This window comes from Sphaerodactylus townsendi, linkage group LG06 (genome assembly GCF_021028975.2).
Source record: "Sphaerodactylus townsendi isolate TG3544 linkage group LG06, MPM_Stown_v2.3, whole genome shotgun sequence".
Classification (NCBI taxonomy): Eukaryota; Metazoa; Chordata; class Lepidosauria; order Squamata; family Sphaerodactylidae; genus Sphaerodactylus; species Sphaerodactylus townsendi.
In genome coordinates this window covers 96,585,477-96,609,868 of record NC_059430.1, presented here as the reverse complement: position 1 = coordinate 96,609,868, position 24,392 = coordinate 96,585,477, and the positions used below count along the sequence as shown (strand labels likewise).

The following is a 24,392-nucleotide window of genomic DNA, read 5'->3' as shown; positions in this document are numbered from 1 at the left end:
AAGTTTTCCCACGAAACAGGTTTTTTACCATCTGTATCTCGGGTTTGTTGGCCCATGCAGAAGGGGCCTTTGATATGCAGACTGCCTCTGCATACAAAAGAATATCAGGAATATTCAGGATTGATTCTTCTGATATAAAAATAAGATAAGCTTGCTATCATACTGCTCTGGGCTGTTCATTCAGCAACATTTGTGTTCTTCAGTTTGCTGCAATCGTTTTATTGAGTAAAGGAAATTATTTACATTATAATGGGGGAGGGGGAGTTTTATCTCAAATTGATGGGCACAGACTTTCTTTTGAGTTTCTTCAAAGAGGTTATTAACGTAACCACTAGAGCAGGATAGTGCATACAGTAATCAGCGGATATGTCTGGAGAAGACACCAAAACAGAACATTCATTGCAAATGTTAAGGTCTCCACAAAGGTTCCAATAAAGGCACATAAAACTTTGAATCTTATGAGGATGGAGGGGACGGTTAGCTACTGCAGGCCAACACAGTTTCATGGATCTAGAAGCCAGGCTTATTTTACAGCCATCAGATCTCTGTATTTTAACAATGATGTTCTCTGATTGCTTCCACAAAATCTAATCCTAATTTCAGTCAAGAAAAGTGTGTAAAATAAACACTGGGGTTTGGATCCCCTGACCCAGTTGCAAATAAACACAGAAGTTTGGACACCTGACCCAGTCTTTGCTAAACTTAGGGACTTGTGTCACCTTCTATGTTGAAATTTGATGTCTCTTATCTTTAAAAACCACCATGCTGGCCCACAAGTTAAGGGGTTTGGGGGACTACTATTTGTGACAACTGCTGATCTGTCATTAGCTCCATTAGTGCTCCTCGCTCTTTACCAGATCCTGGAACAAAACTGAAGCCCAAGTTAGATGAGCCACAGAGAGATATGTAATAAGATTAATATATTGTGTTAAAGGAGCCATGGGGCACTACAAAAATTATTTGTGAGATGAGAGGGGGCAATTTACCTCACTGTTCCATTTTCCCAAAGCAAATCATCTCTCTCTAGCCTTACCTATTTATTTTTAAGGCTCATTTGTGGGCTGCACTGTTTAATCAAGTATCACCATGTAAAACTCTGTTAAGTGCCAGCCTTATTCCAGAGGGGGCCCCAAGTCTAAGGCCCAAAGTACTTTGAAACAGTACTTATTTTGGCATCAATACCACAGACTCTCAGCAGCAAAGGAACCTGGTTCACATGTTGGATATGTTGTGAAGGACCCAAGTTTTAAAGCCATCTGGACTACAGCAGGTTATTTGCTAAATGCTAGAAGAAGAACTCTTCTCTGTAATTCCTGTCACTGTGCCTCTTTTCTCTTTGCAGATATGCCGCCACCGCTGCTACCAATGGACCTCAAAGGGGAACCTGGACCTCCTGGGAAGCCGGGCCCAAGAGGTCCTCCTGGCCCACCTGGCTACCCTGGGAAACCAGGCACTGGAAAACCAGGGCTTCATGGCCAACCAGGCCCTGCTGGTCCACCTGGGTTTTCTGGCATAGGCAAGCCAGGTATCCCTGGCCTTCCCGGCAAGGCAGGAATAAAAGGAATGCCTGGTACGACAGGTGAGCCTGGCGTGAGAGGAGACCAAGGGCCAAGAGGCTTGCCGGGTCCACCAGGGTTGCCTGGACCTGCTGGGATTTCTGTTAATGGTAAACCAGGCTCCTCAGGTAGTCCAGGCCTACCAGGATTCCGAGGGGAGCCTGGAGCAAAAGGAGAGCCTGGCCCCCGTGGTGAGCGTGGCATGAAGGGTGAAAACGGAGTTGGAAAACCAGGGTTGTCTGGGCCACGGGGGAATGCAGGAGCCCCTGGCCCCGCAGGGCCTCCAGGAGCTATGGGCATTGGGAAACCTGGATTTGATGGATTGCCTGGTGCCCCAGGTGAAAAAGGTGACTTGGGTCTTCCAGGTGAGCCAGGTATCAATGGGCAGCCTGGGCCTATGGGTCCACGTGGCCCACCTGGAGTTGATGGAATTGGTGTACCAGGTGCTGCTGGCATACCAGGCATGCAAGGCCATCTGGGTCCTAAGGGGGAACCTGGCCTCCGTGGTCTTCCTGGTATGCCTGGGCCTACAGGATATGGGAAGCCAGGTCTGCCTGGCTTAAAAGGAGACCGTGGTCAACCAGGCATATCTGGAGCCCTTGGTGACAAAGGAGAGCCTGGAATAGATGGTGAGCCAGGAGAGATGGGCCCCCCTGGTGTTACTGGGTCACCAGGCCCTCCTGGTTCTATGGGCATGCCAGGCAAGCATGGAATTCCAGGCCCTAAAGGTGAGCCTGGACCAGCTGGGCCTGGAGGACAACCAGGCATGCGTGGGGACCAAGGGCCCAGTGGTTTTGTGGGGAAGCCGGGGATTCCTGGAGAGAGAGGGTTACCTGGAGCACAAGGGATGGCTGGCCCAATGGGTCCCAAAGGGGAAAGTGGTTTCATAGGGCTTCCTGGGGTGCCAGGACAAACAGGAATCATGGGCCCTAAGGGGGATGGAGGTATCCCAGGGCAACCAGGTCTTCGAGGTCCATCAGGCATACCAGGTTTACAGGGGCCTTCTGGTCCAATGGGCCCACAAGGTTTACCAGGCTTAAAGGGGGAGCCTGGCTTCCCAGGGCCGCCAGGAAATGGCAAAGTAGGTGAGCGAGGAATCGTGGGTCCCATGGGGCCACCAGGGGTTCCTGGAAATCCAGGATTAAATGGGCCACCAGGACTTCCAGGGCCACCGGGACCACCTGGTCCACCAGGGATGTTTGATGAGACAGGCATCGCTGGCCTTCATTTGCCAGATGGAGGTGTAGAGGGAGCAGTGCTGGGGAACGGCAAGCATGGAAAGCCACAGTATGGCAGAGGAGAACTATCTGCCCAGATGGTACCAGCTTTCACCGCCATCTTGACCTTACCATTCCCAGCTTCAGGTATGCCAGTAAAATTCGATAGGACTTTGTACAACGGGCATAATGGCTATAATCCAGTGACTGGGATCTTCACATGTCCCATCTCTGGCATCTACTACTTTGCCTATCATGTCCATGTTAAAGGAACTAATATCTGGGTAGCACTTTACAAGAACAATGTACCTGCCACCTATACTTACGATGAATATAAAAAGGGCTACTTGGACCAGGCTTCCGGTAGTGCTGTGCTTGAACTCAAAGAGAATGACCAAGTCTGGATCCAGATGCCATCGGATCAAGCCAATGGTTTGTACTCCACAGAATACATTCATTCTTCTTTTTCCGGATTCCTTCTCTGCCCTACATAACAGCTGTTGGAAAGATCTCCTTTTATCTACTTTAGCCATAAACTGTCTTTCAAAAGAATACAAAACATCACTGGGAAGATGGTACAAACTGGTGCTGAGAAACTATTTTGGCCAAGAAGATCAGTAGAAGAGAGACTGTATTGGCAGATGTTTTCAGTACCCGTCTTTGTATTCAGAATTTAGTTTTCCCTAGTGACTGTACATCAGACACAGATGCTAACTTGGGGATTAGTTGCCATTCAGTTCTCTTAGACGCACAGAAGGCATTTGATCGATGGCAGCATGTGGAGAACTGCAGCCTGCAATGTATAAAGGTGTAGAATTCCTTATTCGATTGAGGCATCTTCTTCCAAAGTTAGCATTTGTTCACGCTTTAGTTTTCTGTTGTAAAATGTGATCCAAGTCAGCCTTGGGGTAATAAAGACTCAATATGGCGAACTGTGTCAAAGTGCAGAACACTTTGCATCAACAGAATGCACAGTACATCTCTATTGTATCCTGTCCAGGGTATACAGAGAGCAGGATGGCAAGCAAAACATATTCCAAACCATTCAGAGACTGTTGTGATCTTATGCCCCCCAAGACTCTCAAAGTCACATTAATCTATTGGCAAGTAGAAAAACTCAACATCCACACCTTGTGAAAAGCAGTGGCTGCAAAACAACAACCCTGCGAAGAGGTGTCTGACACTTCCAATACAAAGGCACTACAAGGCACAGCTTTCAACACTTGCTTACTTAGCTGGGAAAGGACGTGTTACACTATCTTCAAAGTGCCAGTTAACAGACATTTTTTTCAGGATGTGTAAACAATTTTTGTTATTGTTGATGAAAGTGGCAGAAGCACCCGGCCTCCATGAATTTCTTGATTTACAAAAAGTAGAGTCCATTTCTAACTTTCCACTTGGTTGTGGGTTTTTTTACAACGGTGCTATTAGCTACTTAATGTTATTCACAAGTATAGTGCAATATCTATCACAAAAAGGTGCAAAATGTTATGTACAAAGATTTCTGTGATTAAGAAAAAAGGAATAATGTCATTGTCTTTTTTTAACCACTGTCTCACTAATGCTTGAAATGTCACCCATCTGACTCTGGGTTACAAGGCTACTTGGCTCTTGGGAGGAGGAGGTATGGATTGTTGGTCATGTGGATATCATCATTGACTAGGAGCATTCAAAACCTTCCGTTCTACAGAATGCCTTAAAAAATAGCAATGCCTTATATTGATTTTAAAAAGAGAGACCTCATCCTGGAGAAATGAGATGCTGTTTAAATGACACCACGTAAAACTATACTAAGAATCCCTTTCTGTGTAGAACTGGACTGAAGAAGAAAAAGAAGAATGAATCCAGTTTGTGTTTAAAGACTATTCTGTGCATGTGTCCAGGATGCCCACAATACGGCCAGTGATTTGGTATAACTCTCCAGGTTTATTGTAGATATAAATATTTAAACCATGTTAGAAAAACAACACAATCAATGCTGAGTTTGTCACAAGAGTTCGACAATAAAAGATGGGGTGGGGGAGACCCCAATCTGGATTACGGAAGGCAGGATTAACACAGAGAGAGCACTGAGAGACTTGGCTGGCTGGCTGGCTTGCATTCATGCTCCCGCCTTCCTCCAACAAATGGTGTGATTTGGACACCACACAATATAGGCCCAAGATTTCCTTCCATCTGATGTTTTCAAAAATTCCTAAAGACAGGGAGAATGCCAAAAGCACAGTGCACTTGCAATAAAGATTTTTGGTATCACACTGGGTCATAACAGACTCAATTTAAAGAATCCCCAGAGCACAGATTTCCTATGTGACTAATATTGGAAGAAGAGTGCTTGGAGTATTGCGCTTTCAATTTAGAAGTATTTTCCTGTGGAGAACTTCCATTTAAACACCATTAGATCAAAGAAAATGTGTTACTTTTTAACAGTCACACTGTCAGAGGTGGAAAGACTGGTAGATAATATTCGAACAGCAGTTTAAGAGCTCATTAAATCCAAGATCTGCTCCCAGGTGCCTTGAACACAATTTATTTATACTGTGTTCTAACACAGACAGAATACTTTTTTTTCCTTTACAGATTCCTTACTTGTGTTTGGCTGGCAAGAAAACACAAGTGGCAAACTGCACAAACTCAGCAACGTTAACTGATTCAGTTCTATTAAGTACCATTTTGCAGCCTCACTATTCCGATACAAAGCATTAAAAACTTCTGCATTCATGTAACTTAAAACTTTTAAACACAGCATATCAAAAGGTATCATTATTACACAAATGAACAGGCTGTTTGGCAAGTCATGGATTAGCTTATTTTTACTGAAGTGAAAATAAACCTGCTATTTGTCTGAGAACTGTTGGGTTTTCATGTACAAAACCAGGGGGGAAATTTGGTTTCAGTCAGTAGAAAGATCAGGTTTGAAGACTTATTTCAAGTATGCATTACAATATGCATTTTTATATATCAATTCTTACTTTTTAAAACAAAGTTTGCCTCTAGTATTTTCATTTCTAACCTAGTATATAGAGAGGTTTTTGGTTTTTTAGTTTTGTAAATACTTATGTTACATGCACTGTTTCATAGTAAATTTGGTTTAAAATGCACTCTTGTTTTGTGATCAAAAACTGGCCCTCACTTCTGAACTGAAACTACAGTACTTGATTGTATTGACCCAACATCAATAAATCTTATTTTACAAAAAAAAAATGTATTTCAGTCACGCCCTATAAGAAAATCAAGTCGATGTACAAGCATTTTCATTACTTCCTTCAATCATAATTTTCACCATGAAAGAAAATATGCAGAAGGGTCGTACGCTAGGACAGGGGTAGGGAACCTGCGGCTCTCCAGATGTTCAGGAACTGCAATTCCCATCAGCCTCTGTCAGCATGGCCAATTGGCCATGCTGGTAGGGGCTGATGGGAATTGTAGTTCCTGAACATCTGGAGAGCCGCAGGTTCCCTACCCCTGCGCTAGGAGAATACAAATGGCCCCACTTTCCTGCCATACCCTGCCATTGAAGGACTGATCCACTCAGTGATCACCTGATGCGTGTGGAGGCTCCCCCACTTCCATGGGTTAGGGCACCACTAGTATCAAAATAAACAAGGAAAACCCTTCTCGTGGGGAACTACCCTTTGTGCATTGAGCAACTGCAAAGCTTTCGGTTTGGGGCTTTATTTTTCAATAAGTACCAGCTCAATCTTTGTTACTTTGTTCCCGGGAAACAAAATGCATATAGTTTCCTTTGATTTATAGGTAACAGCTTTAAAAAAAAAAACCTTATAGCTCTTGATACGAAAGCTATGCAGAAAAATCATTCTTCCAGAGTCCTAATCACTCACAAGAAGAAATGTCCTGCAACAGAGGGGAAAGGCAACTTACATTTAGGATCCGGAAGGCTCAACTGATGAATTTCCACCAGAATGTGAGCTGCAGAGCCAGGCCTTCAGGCCCAGCCCTGAATTCCTACAACATACCTTCTCATTCTTCCCCCAGCACAGCCAAATCACTACACAAGGCAAGAAGCCTCTTTACCAATTCTTTGTGAAGCTCCCCTTGGTCCAAGAGCCCTCACAAGAATGTGGCACTGAGAATTAAGAATCTATTTGACACCAAGTGACATTTGAAGGTAAAACAACTCGGAATCAGGGGCAATTTTTTTTTTATTATATGCAGCAAAAAGCAAATGGAGCTTCCAAGCATTTGGATATAAGCAGTGGTGGGATTCAGCAGGTTCCAGGGATGTAGGTATAGATTTTTCATGGGGTGGGTTCAGGGGGGGCATGCTCTCCGAGGTCTGGGACAACAGACTCCTCTGCACCACCCGCACGGCCCCCCCTCCCACCCCCGGCTGGGCTCCCAGCTGGCAGTTCCTTCTGCCCTCCGCTGCGGACAGAGGCGTAGCTAGGGGAAATGGAGCCCGGTGCAAAATCTGAGTTTTGTGTGCGCCCCTTTCTTCCCCCAGCCCTCCCCCCCAGGCGGCCGCTGTGATGCTGGAATCCACCCACAAATAGCATCATTTTCAATGGTGTTTAAACTAGGGAGCCCAGATTCTCCTGTTAAATCCACCTTAAAGGGAGAATCTCGGGTCCCCAGTTAAAACAACATTGAAAGTGATGCTGTTTTGTGGTGAATTCTCCCCCACGCTGAAACAGCAGCACTTTCAATGTTTAAACTGGGGACCTCAGATTCTCCCTTTAAATCCATGCCGAAGGGCGTGGATTTAAAAGGAGAATCTGGGGAAATTTGGGGGGTGCCTGCTGTCAGGGGTGCAATTGTTAAGCTAGCAGCACCAAACTTTCAGTGTGTCTTTAGGAGATTGTCCTGATGATACCTGCCAGGTTTGGTGAAGTTTGGTTCAGGGGGTCCAAAGTTATGGACCCTCAAAGGTGTAGCCCCCATCTCCTATTAGCTCCCATTGGAAACAATGGGGGATGGGGCTCCCCTTTTGGGAGTCCATAACTTTGGACCCCCTGAACCAAACCTCACCAAATCTGGGTAGTATCATCAGGAGAGTCCCCTGAAAAATCCCTGAAATTTTGGTGCTGCTAGGGTAAAAGTTGCGCCCCCTGCAGGCCAAAAACTGAAAAAACACTTTAAAAATACAAAAAACCCACTAACGGGGGGCAGAGCTTCGGACATGTAATGGGGAGGTTTAAACCCAGAAACCCCCCCCCCCTTACCTACATCCTTGGCAGGTTCACACCACTTCAGCAGAACCGGTTGTTAAAATGCTGCTTGTAAACAACCAGTTGTTAAATTATTTGAATCCCACCACTGGAACCAGTTGTTAAACTATTTGAATCCCACCACCGGAACTGGTTGTTAAACTATTTGAATCCCACCACCGGAACCAGTTGTTAAACTATCTGAATCCCACCACCGGAACCAGTTGTTAAACTATTTGAATCCCACCCCCGGAACCGGTTGTTAAACTATTTGAATCCCACCCCCGGAACCAGTTGTTAAATTATTTGAATCCCACCACTGGTAAGGAATGCCAGGAATATTTCCCTTAATGGAAGGATCTCCTTTATTTCAGATGATGGCCACATCCTCTGAAGGAATAAAAGAGAACAGAGATCAAAGGGCACAACAGCGCATTATTTCGTACCAGAGTCCCTCTGCCGCTGACAGTAGAGTTCATACAAACTGTCAGCCATTTCCTTGGTCTCCTCAGAAGACTCACAGCTACGCGTCCAGCTTTGGGGCACTTGCTCTTCCCCATAATAAGCCCCTGCAATGGCTCCAGCCATGGTTGCAATGGTATCTGTGTCCCCACCCAGGGATATGCAATAGATGATGGTCCGCTGAAGGCAGTTGTAATCCTCAGGAATATCTGGATGAGATTTCATGCAGCGCAGGAAAGAATATATGGCAGTAGGGACTGAATGCAGCGCTGCAATACCGTTGCCTGGGGAAAAAAGAATCAACTCCTTTTAGCAAAGCACTTCAGATGCACGTCACTGTCCAATGCACAACCCTCATTAAGTTCCAAGATAATGCAAGGTGCTTTAATAATGCTGACTTAAGACAAGGTGTGAAGGATTTAAAGGCCTTCCTCGCCTATACTGTAGCACTGCAACACATTGACGTAGGAAGCCATTACCACAGCCATGTCAAAGCACAGATGATACTGGAACACATACAAATCTCAGATAAGTTTTGATACCTGATGGCTGGACTTCAAGTCCCTCCCACCCAGTCATCAACCCCAAGACACTCAATTATTTCCTCTAAGCCTTAGTTCTCCATATGCATAACAACTCTAATCCCAATGCATCACAGAGGGAGTGCACGGTTCTATGAGGTAATGATCGTGCAGTCATTTCTGTCATATAATCTTTTCTATCTGGTTCTTAATCATGTGATTATGCAACCACAAAGGTGGGCAGTAGCAGCAAATTCTACTGGTCTGGCTAAGCAAGGGAAGCAAGCGAGGGGCCAGCCCTGGGTTTCAGCCTCCCCATATTGTTCCCCCTCCACTCACCAGAAGCAACAACAGCAGGTGCTGCTGCTATTGGGGGTGGGGCATAAGACTTCTGCTGCGAAAGGGAAGGCAAAGCCCTCTCACAACAATGGCAAAAGGAAAGGATAACCCATAAAGCTAGGAACCATAAACAACTGCACACCTATCTCAGCTGGGAAGGGAGAAGAAAGACGAGTGCCATCCTAAAGCAGGACATCTCCATGGTGGTTCTGCCACTGCTGTTGCTCTTACAGGAAGCAGAGGCAACATGCTGCCAAGGCAAACAAGCTCCAACTCAAGTCATGTAATAGAAAGAGGAAGTCATCTTAGATGCTCTAGGGCAGTTGTTCTCAACCTTCCTAATGCTGCGACCCTTTAATACGGTTCCTCATGTTGTGGTGACCCCCAACCCTAACATTTATCCATTTTACAGATGGAGAACACTAATGCAGAGTCTTAGGCAACCCCTCTGAAAGGGTCGTTCGACCCCCAAAGGGGTCTCAACCCCCAGGTTGAGAACCACTGTTCTAGGAAACAATTTGTGCAGTCATTCTATGGCAGTGAGTGTCAATGTCCAAGTAGGCACTGTGTTAAAAAATGATGTGTTTGTGTTAAACACCTGCCTATTGGTTTCACAGGATGACTACCTGCAACCACCGCCATGACTGAGAGAGCAACCAGTGCTTCTGATCATAAAACCATGCATAATTATTTTATGGTTATATGGGTTGCAAAATAAACAGCTTTATGGGGAAAAGAAAAACTGGGACCACTTCTGGCACTGAAAAACATGCTTACCTAATTCAGCCAGCACATCTGAATTTGGCACAGTGCTCTGCTCCAGAAGTTCTTTGATCTTCTTTAGCCGTTTTGAAAAGGGTAATTCTTCGTAACCAAGCCTAGAGATGAGAGACAGGGTGAAACAAATGCTTCAATTTGCTGCCCTCTTGTATTACCTCTGGGTATATGCATTCCCTGCCTTCTCCTCCCCCAGTTCCCATAGTATCAGGCAAGTACGTTTAGCAATATTGTGACTAGTCAAATCCTGCATTTACTGAACTGATTTCTGTATTAATGCATGTTTTTTTTAGTTACACAGAACATTTTTAGCTAGTCTGGGTAAATGCTGACTAGCACATAATCCTTGGGGAGAAATATACATGCCAGGAGTTGTAAATGTTTTCTTTTTCTGTCATCCTATTACTCAGATCAACAGGCAAGCCGGTTTTAACTGGAAAAATGCAAATGACTAGCTGGTTCTTCAGCCATAATCAAACATTTATCACCTTCAAAAGTAATTAACTGGATATTCTTATTCTAGAAAAGGGAGCCTGTTATTTCGGATCAGAATTCCCTAAAATATGTAATTACTTTTCAGCATAATAGGCAGTGTTAGAGATTGTACAGTGTACAGAGAGAAGTGCAAAGGAAATAAGATTTGATAAAACCTGTAACAATAATTTTAAGATACCATAGTTACAACTTCAGCACAGCTCTACCTGATTATAGACATAAAGTCTCTTGAACATTACAGACTGTTCCACAACTAAAGGGAGGATGCTGAATAGGGAAGGGTTATAGCACTGGTCCCAATGAAAATGTATTTGGGAATCCATCAGTGAATGGGTGCTGCTCTAGGTCCAGAGCTGCTTCCACACCAAGGATTTCAAACATTTCAGCCACCCAACTGGTGTGTTTTTTGTCCCCGTGTTTCCACATGACATCACCCTCTCTTAGTGAAAAAAGATTAATAGCCTGCTCCTTCCACAGATAAATAAATAAATATCCATATTTTAAACCTATAAGAAAAACATGTTTTCTGGATGAGGCCCTATCAGTACTACCAGCAGTTTCTTAAGTTAAACAACAACAACAAACACAGCCTTGAAGTGCTTATCAGTTACTTTATTCATTTGTTGATGCAAGGAGCCAGTCCCCATCAGAAATTAACCTAACAGAAGAGAATCTCCTTCCTTTTAGACATTGTTGGAGGGCTTGAGGTGGGGGAGCTTTGTATTGTCCAGAATTATGCTTGTGCTTTAAAACAAATAAGAGAATCACCAGCAGGGAAGCGAGAGTGGGTGGTGCCTGCAAAAGTTTTTGTTTGTTTTTAAAGGGAACTGCATTATTTCTATGGAGTATTACCCATGTTCCTCAAAATATAAAAAAGATCAAAACAGGGCGGGGGGAGAAACCTGAGGTTTATATGAGAACACAGCTTCAATACACTTCAGGTGTGAAAGGAAAACTGTATTGACAGCGGAAAGAAAACATTGCCCTGAATTGTTTGGAATCGACATTGCAACACGATTTCACACAAAATCGCAGCAGCAACCAGACTAACCACAGACAATCACGCTAATGTGGAAGCAGCCAAGTCTATTTGACCTTTTCCCTTGGCCAAATTAAAGTTGGTTAAACAATCCCCAAGGCTCATTACAGAATGGAACTAATTTTTTCCACCTAAAACCACAGACAGACACCCTCTTATGCATACTGGCCAATCCCTTTCTAATAAAAATACCTGCCTTCACATCCCCCTCCCTAACCCCAGCCTCCTCTATAAATGGCGAGCAGTGGAAAAGTGAGCTAATAGGTCAAGCTGTAACACAAAATAAGTATGAAATATCCATAATAGAATGGTAGTTATGCACAAACACACTAGAAACAGCAAGCTGTTAGTCAGCCGCAAAAGAGATGACTCAGCACATTCTTCCATCCAGTGCAGCCATGACAGAGAACTTTCCAAATAATGCTAGCAGCCGGCACAATACCCCAGGGCAAAATCCTTAAAGTTAAGAGCTCAGTCCTATCAACCATACATGCGAAAGGAATCCTGACAGTAAGACCAACAGTGGAATGCACTACTTCAGCATGTGGTGTAGTCTCCTTCTTTGGAGTTTTTCAAAGAGAGGCTGGATGGCCACCTGTCAGGAGTGCATTGATTGTGTGTTCCTGCATGGCAGGAGATTGGACTTGGTGGCCCTTGGGGTCTCTTCCAATTCCATGGTTCTATTATTCTAACCCTAATATACATCCCTCCTAACACCAGAAAAAAATGTAAATCCACCTCTTGAGCAATTCACGTAAAATGGAAAGTTTTCCTTTGGTCACATCTCAAGGTGACAAAACATCTCTTGGGAAATCAACAGAGCAGCAGCAAGTCAGTTCCTCCTGGAAGACTTTACTTACATTCGTGCATCAGCTACAGACTTGTCATCCATTTCGACGTCTTCCATGTGGCCTATCAGGTGCTCCAGGAATCGGTCTCGATTCAGCTCCCCCTGGAGGGCGTAGTGAATTGCCAAGGCCTGCAGTATGGCTCCGTTATAGCCCAAGGAGTTGGCGTGGGTCAGCTCAGCACTCAGTTTAGCAAACTGCAGAGGACAGTGTTTGAAAAGCTAAGCCTGATGAAGTGAAAAGCAAACAAGCAGGTTTGTGTGTCCACATTAACAACTTGCTGACAATGCAGGAAGGAGTGCCAAGATCACAAACGAAGTTTCTTTGCTACCGAGTAACCTTGGCATGAATCAACAGCTTGGGGGTAATCAAGGCTTAATAAACTCCTAACATATTATCTTGCTAATCGTTTAATATCTGCTAATCACTTGTCATAGCTGATGATAAAGGTAGGATAAAAATATACCGGTATCTACAAAAATAAATCCAGATACATTTTCACTTCTAGAGTTCACTGCCTGTCACCTTAGACCACCATGTTGCAGCTAGAGGAAACTAGATAGAAGATATTAATCAAGGACTGATTTATTTAGAGTACTACTGTATTTCTGATAGCTTCAGCCAAAGCTAGAACCACAATACCATGGGCATGCGAGCACAAACCCATTGCAAGCCTGGTGGAAAGGCTATATCCTTCTGACTAGCTCTGTGAACTACAACCCTAGGAACTCTCCTCAATTAATATATCTCATTTCTTTTCTTGTTGCAACTAGTTAGCATTTCCTTGGCTTGCAGTGAACCAAATTTTGTCTTTGCGTTTGAAACAGCAGTGGTTTGCACCTGCCTGGCAAACCAGGACCAAAAAACAAGGAACAATCTATAGTTTGCAATCCTGGTTCGCACTGCAAGTGCAAACCAGAGTTGGCAAGTCTACCATAAGCCCATCTATTACTAATTAATTTGCAATACATCAGAGGAAAAAACAGGAGGTAGGGGCTGAAGGATTATGTAGTTAAACTTCAGACTCCTTCCAGTCTAATTCTTGAAGGGCCAAATCATTTAGGAAAAAGCATTACATAAATACAAAGTATCATTGTGGCAGGAAACTCAAAAGATAAATGATACCTTCTTCACTTCTTGAACATTAGAGTATGCCAGTGGGATGCCTGCTACTCTCATAGCACCACCATTACCGTAGGAGCCTTTCCCATTAAATTGTTGTCTTGCTGGTTCAAAAACATCTCTGCATTTGGGGCTGAGGAGTTTCTTGAACACAGTAATAACACCCCCTCCATAGCTCCGGTCTGGGTCTTTCTTGTATTCTTCAGCAAACCTGTCAAAGAGACACTACATTAACACTCACTGTGATTACACAAATTACAGGGAATACACCTGTGTACAACTTTTTTTTGCACGTGTGTGTTGTGCAATTCTCATGTTACGTTCAATACATGTACTGCTGAACATATGATTTAAATGCTATTTTATCCAGGCACTACAGGATGTTCACATATTCACTGTAACATGTAGAACAGGACTACTGTGGGCTTTGTAAATACAGCTGCTAATGTCAGGAAAGGCTGACTATGGTCATCCCCATAGACTTGTGGTCTGCCCTGCAGTGAGTGTACATTCCCTTTGGGTCAGATTCTTGGTTGCACACATGTTTTCCCCCCTCCTGAACTCACCCTGCCACTGATCAGAGAAGCCCTGCAGTTTTTGAAACCTGGCAAAATGTGAAACCCACCCACCCCCGCCCCCCGGCAGGGAAAGCTGCTATCTTCCAGTTTCTTCATTCCTCCCTGCTTTCATCATCCACACAACAGCAGTTCCTCCCTGTGCGGACAGAACAAAGAAGTGGAAGGTGGGCAAAAGTGTTCACGTCACTATACTCCTATTGATACAGCCCAAAAGGTGTTCACGTCACAGCAGGAGAAACCCACTGAAACACTAAACTGTAGGAAAAACCCACTGCAAAGCACACAGCCAGAAGGTAAACACTGCTTGCATAAATGGCTTATATTTGGATCAGAAATCAATCACTGTGGAAAAACTTGGAGGAACTGCATAAGAAACATACATGCCAGCCTGCCTAGCAGTAATAAATACTTTATCCAGGTGGGTGGATTGTGTTCATATTAATCAAGCCAGCGCTGACAATTCTACTATCCCTCAAAAAATTATAGCTCATGCTACAGGTTCTCTGCAAGGATACACACATCTTGGGGCTGCTCTTTGGATGCATTTAGAAAATGTACACAAACATGTGGTGAGACTGACCAGACGGTTACATCTCTGTAGGGATAACAGATCAGAATCTGAGATGTGTGTCCAGAAACGCAGGGTGGTGGGGAGAACCAGAAACTGCTTAAAATCTGAGAGGAGAAATGCTCACAGAAACTCATCTCTTTTGCAGTATCATTAACAGTGTTTATAGCCTTGTTTATAGCTTCGTCTTCCTCCTTACCTCTTTGCCATATCCACTTCATCAAAGTCTTGCTTGGCCAACAGAGACCTCACCATGGAGTGTGTCATGGCTGTGTCATCACTGTAGTAGAGGGTTTCTGAGGCACAAGAGAATATTATATTAAAATATTATAGGCAAATTCAGATGGTGCATCAGATTTTCCTGACCTGAGGGAATCATAGAAGCATAGAGTTAGAAGAGACCCCAGGGCCATCGAGTCCAACCCCCCTGCCATGCAGGAATACACAATCAAAGCACTCCTGACAGATGACCATCCAGCTTCTCTTTAAAAACCTCCAAAGGAGGAGACTCCACCACACTCCGAGGTAGTGCATTCCACTGTCGAACAGCCCTTACTGTCAGGAAGTTTTTCCTGATGTTTAGGTAGAATCTCTTTTCCTTCACCTTGAACCCATTACTCCTTGTCCTAGTCTCTGGAGCAGCAGAAAACAAGCTTGCTCCCTGACCAACATGACATCCCTTCAAAAATCTAAACATGGCTATCATGTCACCACTTAACCTTCTATTCACCAAACTAAACATCCCCAGCTCCCTAAGTCTTTCCTCGTAGGGCATGGATTCCAGACCTTTTACCATTTCGGTTGCCCTCCTCTGGACCCAATCCAGCTTGTCAATATCCTTCTTGAATTGTGGTGCCCAGAACTGTACACAATATTCCAGATGAGGTCTAACCAATGCAGAATAGGGAGATACTATTAAGTCCCTGGATCTGGACACTATACTCCTATTGATACAGCCCAAAATCGCATTGGCTTTCTTGACCACTGCATGACGCTGCTGACTCATGTTCAGTTTGTGGTCTACTAAGACTCTCAGATCACTTTCAAATGTACTGTTGTCAAGCCAGGTCTCAGCCATCTTATATCTGTGCAATTCATTTTTTCTGCCTAAGTGTAGTATTTTACATTTATCTCTGCTGAAATTCATTTTGTTTGTTTTGGCCCAGCTCTCTAATCTGTCCAGGACATTTTGAATTCTAACTCTGTCCACTGGGGTATTAGTTACCCCTCCTAATTTGGAGTCATCTTCAAATATTATCAGCATGCCCTCAATTCCATCATCCAAGACATTGATAAAAAAAATATTGAATAGCACTGGGCCCAGGACAGAACCCTGTGGCATCCCACCAGTCACTTCTCTCCAGGATGAAGATGAGCCATTGCTGAGCACCCTGGCTCCTGCAGCTGCAATGCAAATGGTTTCATGCATGTGCAGAAGGGGCCTCAGTTTATTTTTTCCTTCGTTTTCATTATATTTGGAATTGTAATTGGTATTTTTAAAGTTCAATTAGCTATTAATGTGGATCCATTTATTTTTATTATTATTTCTCCTCTTCTCTTTTTTATTTTTCTGTACTAAGTTCTAATTCAGTAAAGATAATAACATATATTTTTTTAAAAAAACGAATCCTACAGACTGAGACCCCACTGCTCAAGATAGAGGTAGAGACTGACAGAAAACAGGCGCTTCTCTTTCCACTCAAAGCAAGTTTCAAGCCATTCAAAAGAGAATTTCAGGCCACCTCTACTGGAATGGGAGAAAAGCAGTTACTCCAAAAGAGAACAAAAAGACTCCGGGCACAAACTCAAAGAAGGCCAACCCTTCTTAGTTAGAAGTTCACTCTTTCCTGGAAGGTTGAACAACCTCTGGCATTCAGGACCGGTTCCAGGAATAAAAATTAAACAGGGATGCAAGGGTGGGAAGAGATCCTCAGTTTCAAAGGAGTTACACCCAATCATCATCCTGTCTGCAGCACCACACATTTAAATTATAAATTGTGTCTCATAAGAAAACACCATCATAACATTATTACACACAGCGCACCATCATCACAATATTCCGCTTAGCAGACAGTAACTATTTTATTAAGTCTAATCACGTTACAAAAACATTCTTGCACATCTTAAAAGGATAACAGCTTTGCAGATTGCAACACAACACAAACTACTACCATTGAAACAAAAACAGTTGGAAGAAGTACATCATTTAAACATTGGATAAAACAATATAACATGACACTAAAGGGAGTAACAGACACGCAAGTCATTTTCTTCAGCAAAGAAATATATTAAAAAAAAAACCTGAACAGCTCACAATATCGTTCTCCCTTTTAATCTTTTAACTAGCAGTAAAGCCCATTGTACAAAGAAATACAACAGGCTCTAGAAAACTGTTGGTGGGTTAACAGCGCCCACTTAGGGGACCAACTCTTCCTGACTTTCCTCCCACTTGGCCCCACAATTTACCACAGATCAAAATCTAGCCTAATTATTCAATGAAAAAAGAGCTCACTTATAGATGCCCCCCATTCACACATGGCTCCCCTAACTTTGCAAATGGGCTCTTCTTTCTCAGGTTTCCGTCACACATATATACACAGACAGACAGGCTTCTCTAATTTTGCAAACAGGCTCTCATTTCTCATATTCCACCCACACACACAGGCTCCCTGTCTTTGCAAATGGGCTCTTCCAGTTCAGCTGCAGTTTGACAGAGTTTGTCCTGTGTTCCCAGGCAGGACGTTCTTCAACGTTCACCACATGAACTGAGTCATGTGTGAACATTGAAGAACGTCCTGTTTCCAATGCCAAGAAAAGAAAGGCTGCAGCTCACTGCTGGAGCATCTGTTTTGCATACAGAGGGTCAAAAACCCAACCATTTCCAGTTAAAAGGATTAATAGTAGGTTGTGTGAAAGGCTAGAGGACTGAACAGCCAATGCTAGTCACAGTAGATAATACTCACCTTAACACACAAATGTCTTAACCACTAGCCATGTTACAGTGAATGCATGCTCATCCTGCATATATGAGCATACATCTCTTTGTAAGGAAGAGCCGTACAAATGGATCCTGAAACTAGTACCTAGATAAATATGGGGTTTAAGTCACATGTTCAACTGTACATTCCTTGAATGAAACATGAGAATTAACACACATACAGAGAACAATCAAGTGCACACTACACATAGATTGCATGTGCATTCTCTGTAACTTGCGAACAAGGGAAGTATGAGGCAGCTGAATGTGTTCTGGGCAAAGATCACAGGCAAACCTTGACATACCAAGCGTCTAATTCAACAGAACACTGCCAGGAAGGGGCTGAGACTCAGTGATATGATGTGTGTTCTGTGCAAAGATCATCAGATTATACCTTGTGGGAGGCACCCTTCAGTCCAGGGAATGACATATCAAGAAAAATCCCCCAAACTAGGGGAGGAAAAACACATATGAACCCATGTGAGGTCAAGCAGAAACTGAGGCTGAAATAAAACACAACTGCTCTTTTAAGATGCCAAAAGTCTCTTCTTTCTTTTAACCTTGTGCATTATTACAACATTTAATATGGCAATCTCAGTGGGGGGTGCATTCCATCCATGGTGGAAAGAAAACTACAGGGGAAAAACATATCCATATTTAGCTATTTAATGATGCATTATTATTTTTAAATAGTATTATTTTTTAAAGTATTTATTGCCATTATTTACCTTGGTTTCTAAAAACTGGGGCATGTAAATACCCCCAGCAAATGAATACATAAATAAGAGCAAGTGTAATGCTTACAGCATCAAACTATGGTCTAGGACACTTGGATTCAAATCCTGACTTGCTATGAAGCTTTCAGGAAGACCTTGGGCTGATCACATTCCGAGTACCTAGCCTACCAAAAAGGGTTGTGGCTCAGTGGCAGAGGAGCTGCTTCTCATGCAGAAGGTCCCAGGTTCAATCCCCTGCATCTTCAATTTAAAGAATCAGGTAGCAGTGGGTGAGAAGGATCTCTGCCTAAGACTAGAGCCACTGCCTGTCTGAGTAGACAATAAAGTCTTTGAAAAATCAATAGTTTGATTCAATATGAGGCAATTTTGTATGTGAGGACTATATCAGGACTGGCACTGGGCCTGTAACTCTCAGCCCTTTACCTACCTTGCTGAGCTGTTGTGAGGACCGTAATGACACTAAGCTTGGGTCAGTCACAGCCTAACCTACCTCACAGAATAGTTGTGAGAACAACAGGAAAGGCTCACCATGACTTGGCTTGAAGAAAGATGGGATTAAAATGCATTTAAAATAAATAGAGATTAAGAATAAGCTGTCATATTAAGAAATCTGTACTCCTGCCATAGAAGCTTTGCTGAATGATCCTGGCCCAGTCACACACACTCAGCCCTGACCCTGGTTAGGATTTGGATAGGAGACCTCCAAGGAATACCAGGATCATGACCTGAAGGCAGGCAATGGCAACCATCTCTGAATGTATCTTTCCTTGAAAGCCCTATAGGGTCCTCATAAATCAGCTACGATTTGGCATGGCAAATAGGCACTGCTGTCCAAACATTTAGCGTTTGGGTAGCCTAAAATATCCCCCCCCCCCCCGCACCTTTCCCCTCCCAGGAAGATACTTCACACTACCTGAGGAAACTTGAACCAGATAGAGGGGGGGGGGCTCCAAAATCAGACTCAGCTCCAACCCCAGTTTACAACGTCTGAGGAAGGGACCTTTGCCTCTGGAAAACTCACATCCCGAAAAATCTTGTTGGTCTCTAGATACCTAGTCTATCCCAAACCCTAGTAATACAGTGAAGCCATTTCCTTATAAGCCCCTTCTGCACATGAAGAATAATACACTTCCAATACACTTTCAATGCACTTTGCAGCTGAATTTTACTGTACGGAATAGCAAAATCAACTTGTAAACAATTGTGAAAGTGCCTGGAAAGTGGGCCATAGTGACTCTATATAAAGGACTATAGAATCCATTTTCATTTGAACTAATTTTACTTTCAGGTTTGTGGGCTAGCACAGTGTATCCTGTATTTAGGACACACATTTTTAATAATGTCCCATTCAGTTGGAATCCTGCATCTGGCTTGCTGCACTGTACACACACACACACACACACACACACACACTTGGAAAAGATATTATTAATCTGTGGAGGAGGCAAGATAATTTTCTGCCGCAAACTAACAGAGCGACCCTCTGAAAATATAATTTAAGGATGCGAGAGGGGGTCTTCCTTGGCAAGGCTGCGCAGGTCATCCCTCCTTCCCCGCTCGATGCTATGAGTGGAGGGGGCGGCCATTCCTCCTCGGCTTAGGTAAAAAGTCACTCACTCCTGTCGCCCTCCTCGTCTTTATCCTGCAAGGAGCGCACGAAACGCAGCAACATTGCCCATTCCACGGACTCCGAGCCCTCAAAGCCTCCGCCCAGGCAATCGCCCATCAGGGCCCCGAGAAGGCAGCCCCGGAACCGGCTCCGGCTGAGTAGGGAGCCCGACGTTGCTGCGGCCGCCAAACCGCTCCCCGCCATCTTGGCTGCCCTTCACTGAGGGAAGGGAAGGGAGCGACGCCTTGTGGCCCCTGCCGCCATCGCCGCCGGGGGCGACGGGCGAGTCTCTTCGTTGCACCGCCTCAGTTTGACCCTTATTGCCAAAAGGCGACGTAATAGTGTGGGCAGCAGCTGAAAGCATCATGACCCCGGCATAGGGGTTCTTCTGTGGTAGCAAAATAAAGCAAATGTCTAGGAGTTTGGTCGTAATGTAGCATTCAGGTGGCTCCTTTGAAAGGGATGCGCTAAAAGGAATGACAGGATTGCCCATTGGAAACTATCAGGATTGGAGGCCCATTGGAGATAATGGGATCGAGGAATGCCAATTGACCTGCATGGGCTCCGTTGAAATAACATTATAGCAGGGGGGGGGGAAGTTGCAATGAAAATGCGGAACGAAGTTTCAATAAATGTCTCCGGCTAGAAGGCTCTGAGGCTGTAATTCCAGTCCCCTCACACTTCTGCTACTCCCAGGTGCTGTCATTCTGCTCTACAATCTGCCATTGAAGTACCAGAGCCCTGATTCGATTCCATTCTGCAGGATATGAGTCCAGCTCATGCTAGTCAATTGGCATCCCTGCCTCCCATTATCTGTAATAGGCCTTCAATCCTCTCCCATTGTTTCCAGTGGGCGATCTTGTCATCTCTTTGCGTACTGGCAAACAAGACAAAAACCTAGTGACAATTTAAAGATTTGAGAGCATTTCCTAAAATATGGGCTTTTGTGCATTACTGCTCACTTGGGCAGATGTCTTACGAAGTGGGCTGAAACCTTATGCTGAAATATATGGCCGTTTCCGCACGGGCAATTAATGGCAGCCTGGAGACGGTAAAAACGCCGTCTCCAGGCCACCATTCGCACAGGGGGCGCAGCTGCATCGCAGCTGCACCGCCCTCGCGCCACGAAGCCGGCGTTTCCCCAGAGCTCTTGGAAACGCTCTTGTTGGGGAAACGCCGCCGTGAAGCCGCTGCCGAGCGAACGGCAGCGGCTTCATGCCGCCTCTCCCACCCGGCACTTACCTTGTCCCCAGGCCTCCGGCGCGTCGCTGAGGCCTGGGGACACGCCCCCCTGCCCTGTGCCGCTGGAGCAGGCGCGCAGGGCCAGGGGGCGTGTCCCCAGGCCTCGGCGACGCGCCGGAGGCCCGGGGACATGCCGGGCGCCAGCGCTCCGCAGCGCCGGCTGCCCGGCTGTTTCCAGGACCATCCGTGCGGAAACGGCCTATGTTAGTCTTTAAAGGTGTCACTAGATTTTTGTTTTGTTTTGCAAGGGTATGAACAGGAACTGGGGGAGAGGGGTCTTTCAAATGTTGGTCTTTCAAAGGTACATCACAAGCAAGTTACAGGCAAGTTACACCAAGTTACTGGCAAAACAACACACCAAAAAGTTTTGAAATGTTTACAAGGTGCTAAGCAAGTGAATAAATGTATAATAATCTTAGATAACAGAAACAAAGTACAGAACAATCATTATAGAAATAGCATATGACATACAACTAGATGAAGACTAGTATACACAAAAGGCAGAAATATTACAACCTCTGCACAGCAGTACAGTTCTAAATTGGGACCATGCAAATGCAAATGGCCTCTACGTTGTTGTGCAGTCAGAGAACAGTATGTGAAAATGATCCGCTACACCTTTTGGGGAGTGTTTATACTTGGTCTTTCAAAGCTGCCACCTGTATGCTAAAACAAGACTGAAATCTAAGTAATATTATTTATTAGGAATAACCATAAAACTGAACACCACCACGACCACCAAAAAAACAAACAAACCATAGTGCAAGCTTTCAGGCTCACCAGAACCCTTTGTCAGGCTGAATGTTACCAAAACATTTTAAAATGATACAAAAGTGGGGAAAAGCAAAAATTTCAGGTCATGATGTTAAGGCCTTCAGCCAGGGACAACACAATAATGGCACAGATGAGCTGCCTCCTATGCAGCTTGCTTTGCTGCAGCCAGCTCCAGGACAGCAGAGCAAAAGGCCAATCCATGGACCTGGAAGTGCCAGCATGGGTAGGACAGATGCCATTCATCAGGGGGCAGAGGAATGAGAGAGGGGAGAGCTGATCAAGCTAACCCAGGGATGAGGTTGGCGACAGTCCAAAGGAGGAGGATATCCTAGACCAGGGGTAGGGAACCTGCGGCTCTCCAGATGTTCAGGAACTACAATTCCCATCAGCCTCTGTCAGCATGGCCATGCTGGTAGGGGCTGATGGGAATTGTAGTTCCTGAACATCTGGAGAGCCGCAGGTTCCCTACCCCTGTCCTAGACAGAGGCATCCAGATCCCCATGATAGGAAACCCCAGGGAGAGACCTGCCCCATTGCATGGTGATCAGCTGGCCCAGAATTGAGCTGCATTGACACCAGGGAAGCATAGAAAGAGTCTGTGATGTGTTAATAGGCAGGGCTCCCCTCACTCACACCTATGACAGGCTCCCTTCCCAAAATATGTGGGTGTGCACATGCCAGGGCAATGCAGTGTTCTGTCATTCACATGTGAAAGGGTTCCCCATTGAGGAAAAGGAACAGCAGTGTCAAACTCCTGTTTCCTGCGAAAGCACCCTGGGTCATTATTATATCTGAATAAGTCACCAGTTGTCAGCCCAATCTCATGGTCTGCTGTGGCTGCCTTGGGAGCTAGGACAGTGGAACTGGCACATGGCACCATAGGCCAAGCCCTCAAGTCGCAGGCTCTGGCTCATCCTGGCTTCTGGCCATCCTGCAGCTGTCCTCTTTCCATCTGCCATGACTTCTCCTTTCCTACTTGTTCATCAGGCAGGGCACCCTCCCCTGCAACAAGATGACACAGCGAAGACAGGGACAAGAGTTGGCCAGAGGGGTCACGGTCAGAATCCCCCCCTCTCAACACAGAGGTTGCCAGTTGTGTTCCAGGCCTCCGCCTCCCCACGCAACCCAGTCCCATCAGCCTCCCCCACGCAACTCAGTTAGCCTCATTGATGCTTGGGGAGGGCAACTACTCACCCCTCCTGCCATGCCCTTGCAACCAACTATCAGGCAATCTTGGGGTGGACCCAGGGGAGGCCAGAAAGGGAGCTTGTCCATGGGGGAAAGCTAACCTGTCTGTTAGCTTTCTAGCTGCTGGTTCCTACAACCTACAAAATAAATTTGGAAGGACTGTCTTGGCCACCCAAGGGGTAGGGACTTTGCTCTTCTGGGAGGGTTGTTGTGCACTAGATCGACAGCATAGTGCAAGGTGCCAGCCCACTGTGCTAAGAGCAAACTCAATGTGCAAAGTGTCAGAGTGACCATGCAAAGTCATTTCAAGAGCACACCCCTCCACCTCTGAGTGCATGCCCCACCCCCACTATGCTCATGCTAAATCCGCATGTCTGGTAACTGTAATACAGTATCCCAGACCATGCACCTTTCCTGTCAGGAGGCGTTTATGTTAAAAAAGGAGTTTATAAAGGAGAAGGGGGCCCACTATTGGCCGCTGCCCAGGGAACTGGTTTGACTTCTGCCACCTCTCCACTGACCAGCTGCTTGGTTGGTTTCCAGAGCCAACTGTACACATGGAGGAGGGGCTGCACCAATGGGGGGCTTTTCATAATCCAATAATACAGCTCAATGGGCTGCACCATGATTTTTGTTGGTCTAACTTTACTGCCAGGAAAAAAGGGGCATTCTGTAGTCTTGACCCACGAGGCCCCAAGAAAGAGACGAGATGTGGAGATTTCATCTGGTGGAGAGCGCCAGCAGCAGGAAGCGCGGGATCCCGTGATCCTGGCAAGCTCCCCAGCTGTGTGCTGCGCCTCAACCTTCCACCAACGCCCTTTTATTAGAGGGTTTCATTGGGGGCTGGTGAAAGGGGGGGGCAGAACTGGCGGGAGGTCGGAGAGCGGGAGAAAGCGGGGAGATCATCATGGTGATGCATGATCTCATTGGAGTGGCTACGCATGCGGGAGTGAAGAGCATCCGATTCTGGGTCTAATCCTCACCTGAGGGCAGGAGCCCTTTGTGTCCCTTTGTGTGGGACACCTGGTGACCGCGAGTCAGGCAGTTCATGACCCATGACTCATGGGGGAGCGGGGGTTGGGGAAGCGTGTGCGCCAGGGGCGTAACAAGGCAGCCCTGGGCAAACTGTAGCCCTGGGCAAAACCTGAGTTGGATGCCCCCCCCATGGGCGGCCACTC

General features: G+C 45.3%; 2 protein-coding genes across 2 annotated transcripts in view; one reads left to right on the top strand and one right to left on the bottom strand.

Moving 5' to 3' along the window:
- The window catches only part of COL8A2 (collagen type VIII alpha 2 chain), a 171,070-nt gene extending 165,064 nt beyond the window's left edge, over positions 1 to 6,006 (top strand). The window contains exon 4 of the mRNA XM_048500796.1: positions 1,343 to 6,006. Coding sequence (XP_048356753.1) covers positions 1,343 to 3,267 — 1,925 coding nt within the window. The 3' untranslated portion in view covers positions 3,268 to 6,006. The remainder of the gene's footprint in view (positions 1 to 1,342) is intronic.
- A 2,279-nt stretch (positions 6,007 to 8,285) lies between these two features.
- On the bottom strand, positions 8,286 to 20,273 carry ADPRS (ADP-ribosylserine hydrolase). The gene is made up of 6 exons (XM_048502350.1): positions 20,019 to 20,273; positions 14,887 to 14,983; positions 13,545 to 13,752; positions 12,432 to 12,616; positions 10,038 to 10,138; positions 8,286 to 8,684 (listed from the first exon to the last, which is right to left on the bottom strand). Exons 1-6 carry the CDS (start codon positions 20,212 to 20,214, stop codon positions 8,374 to 8,376), a joined length of 1,098 nt encoding a protein of 365 aa, XP_048358307.1. The 5' UTR covers positions 20,215 to 20,273; the 3' UTR covers positions 8,286 to 8,373.
- Between the last annotated feature and the right edge of the window lie 4,119 nt (positions 20,274 to 24,392).

Bases quoted from the DNA above. Each gene is read 5' to 3' on its own strand.
- ADPRS (XM_048502350.1), bottom strand. From the start codon at position 20,214: ATGGCGGGGAGCGGTTTGGCGGCCGCAGCAACGTCGGGCTCCCTACTC. The intron at 14,984-20,018 runs GTGAGTGACTTT...CTTGTGCCTCAG, and splicing joins AGACGAGGAGGGCGACAGGA to AAACCCTCTACTACAGTGAT. The intron at 8,685-10,037 runs GTAAGCATGTTT...TTTTTTCCCCAG, and splicing joins AGATGTGCTGGCTGAATTAG to GCAACGGTATTGCAGCGCTG.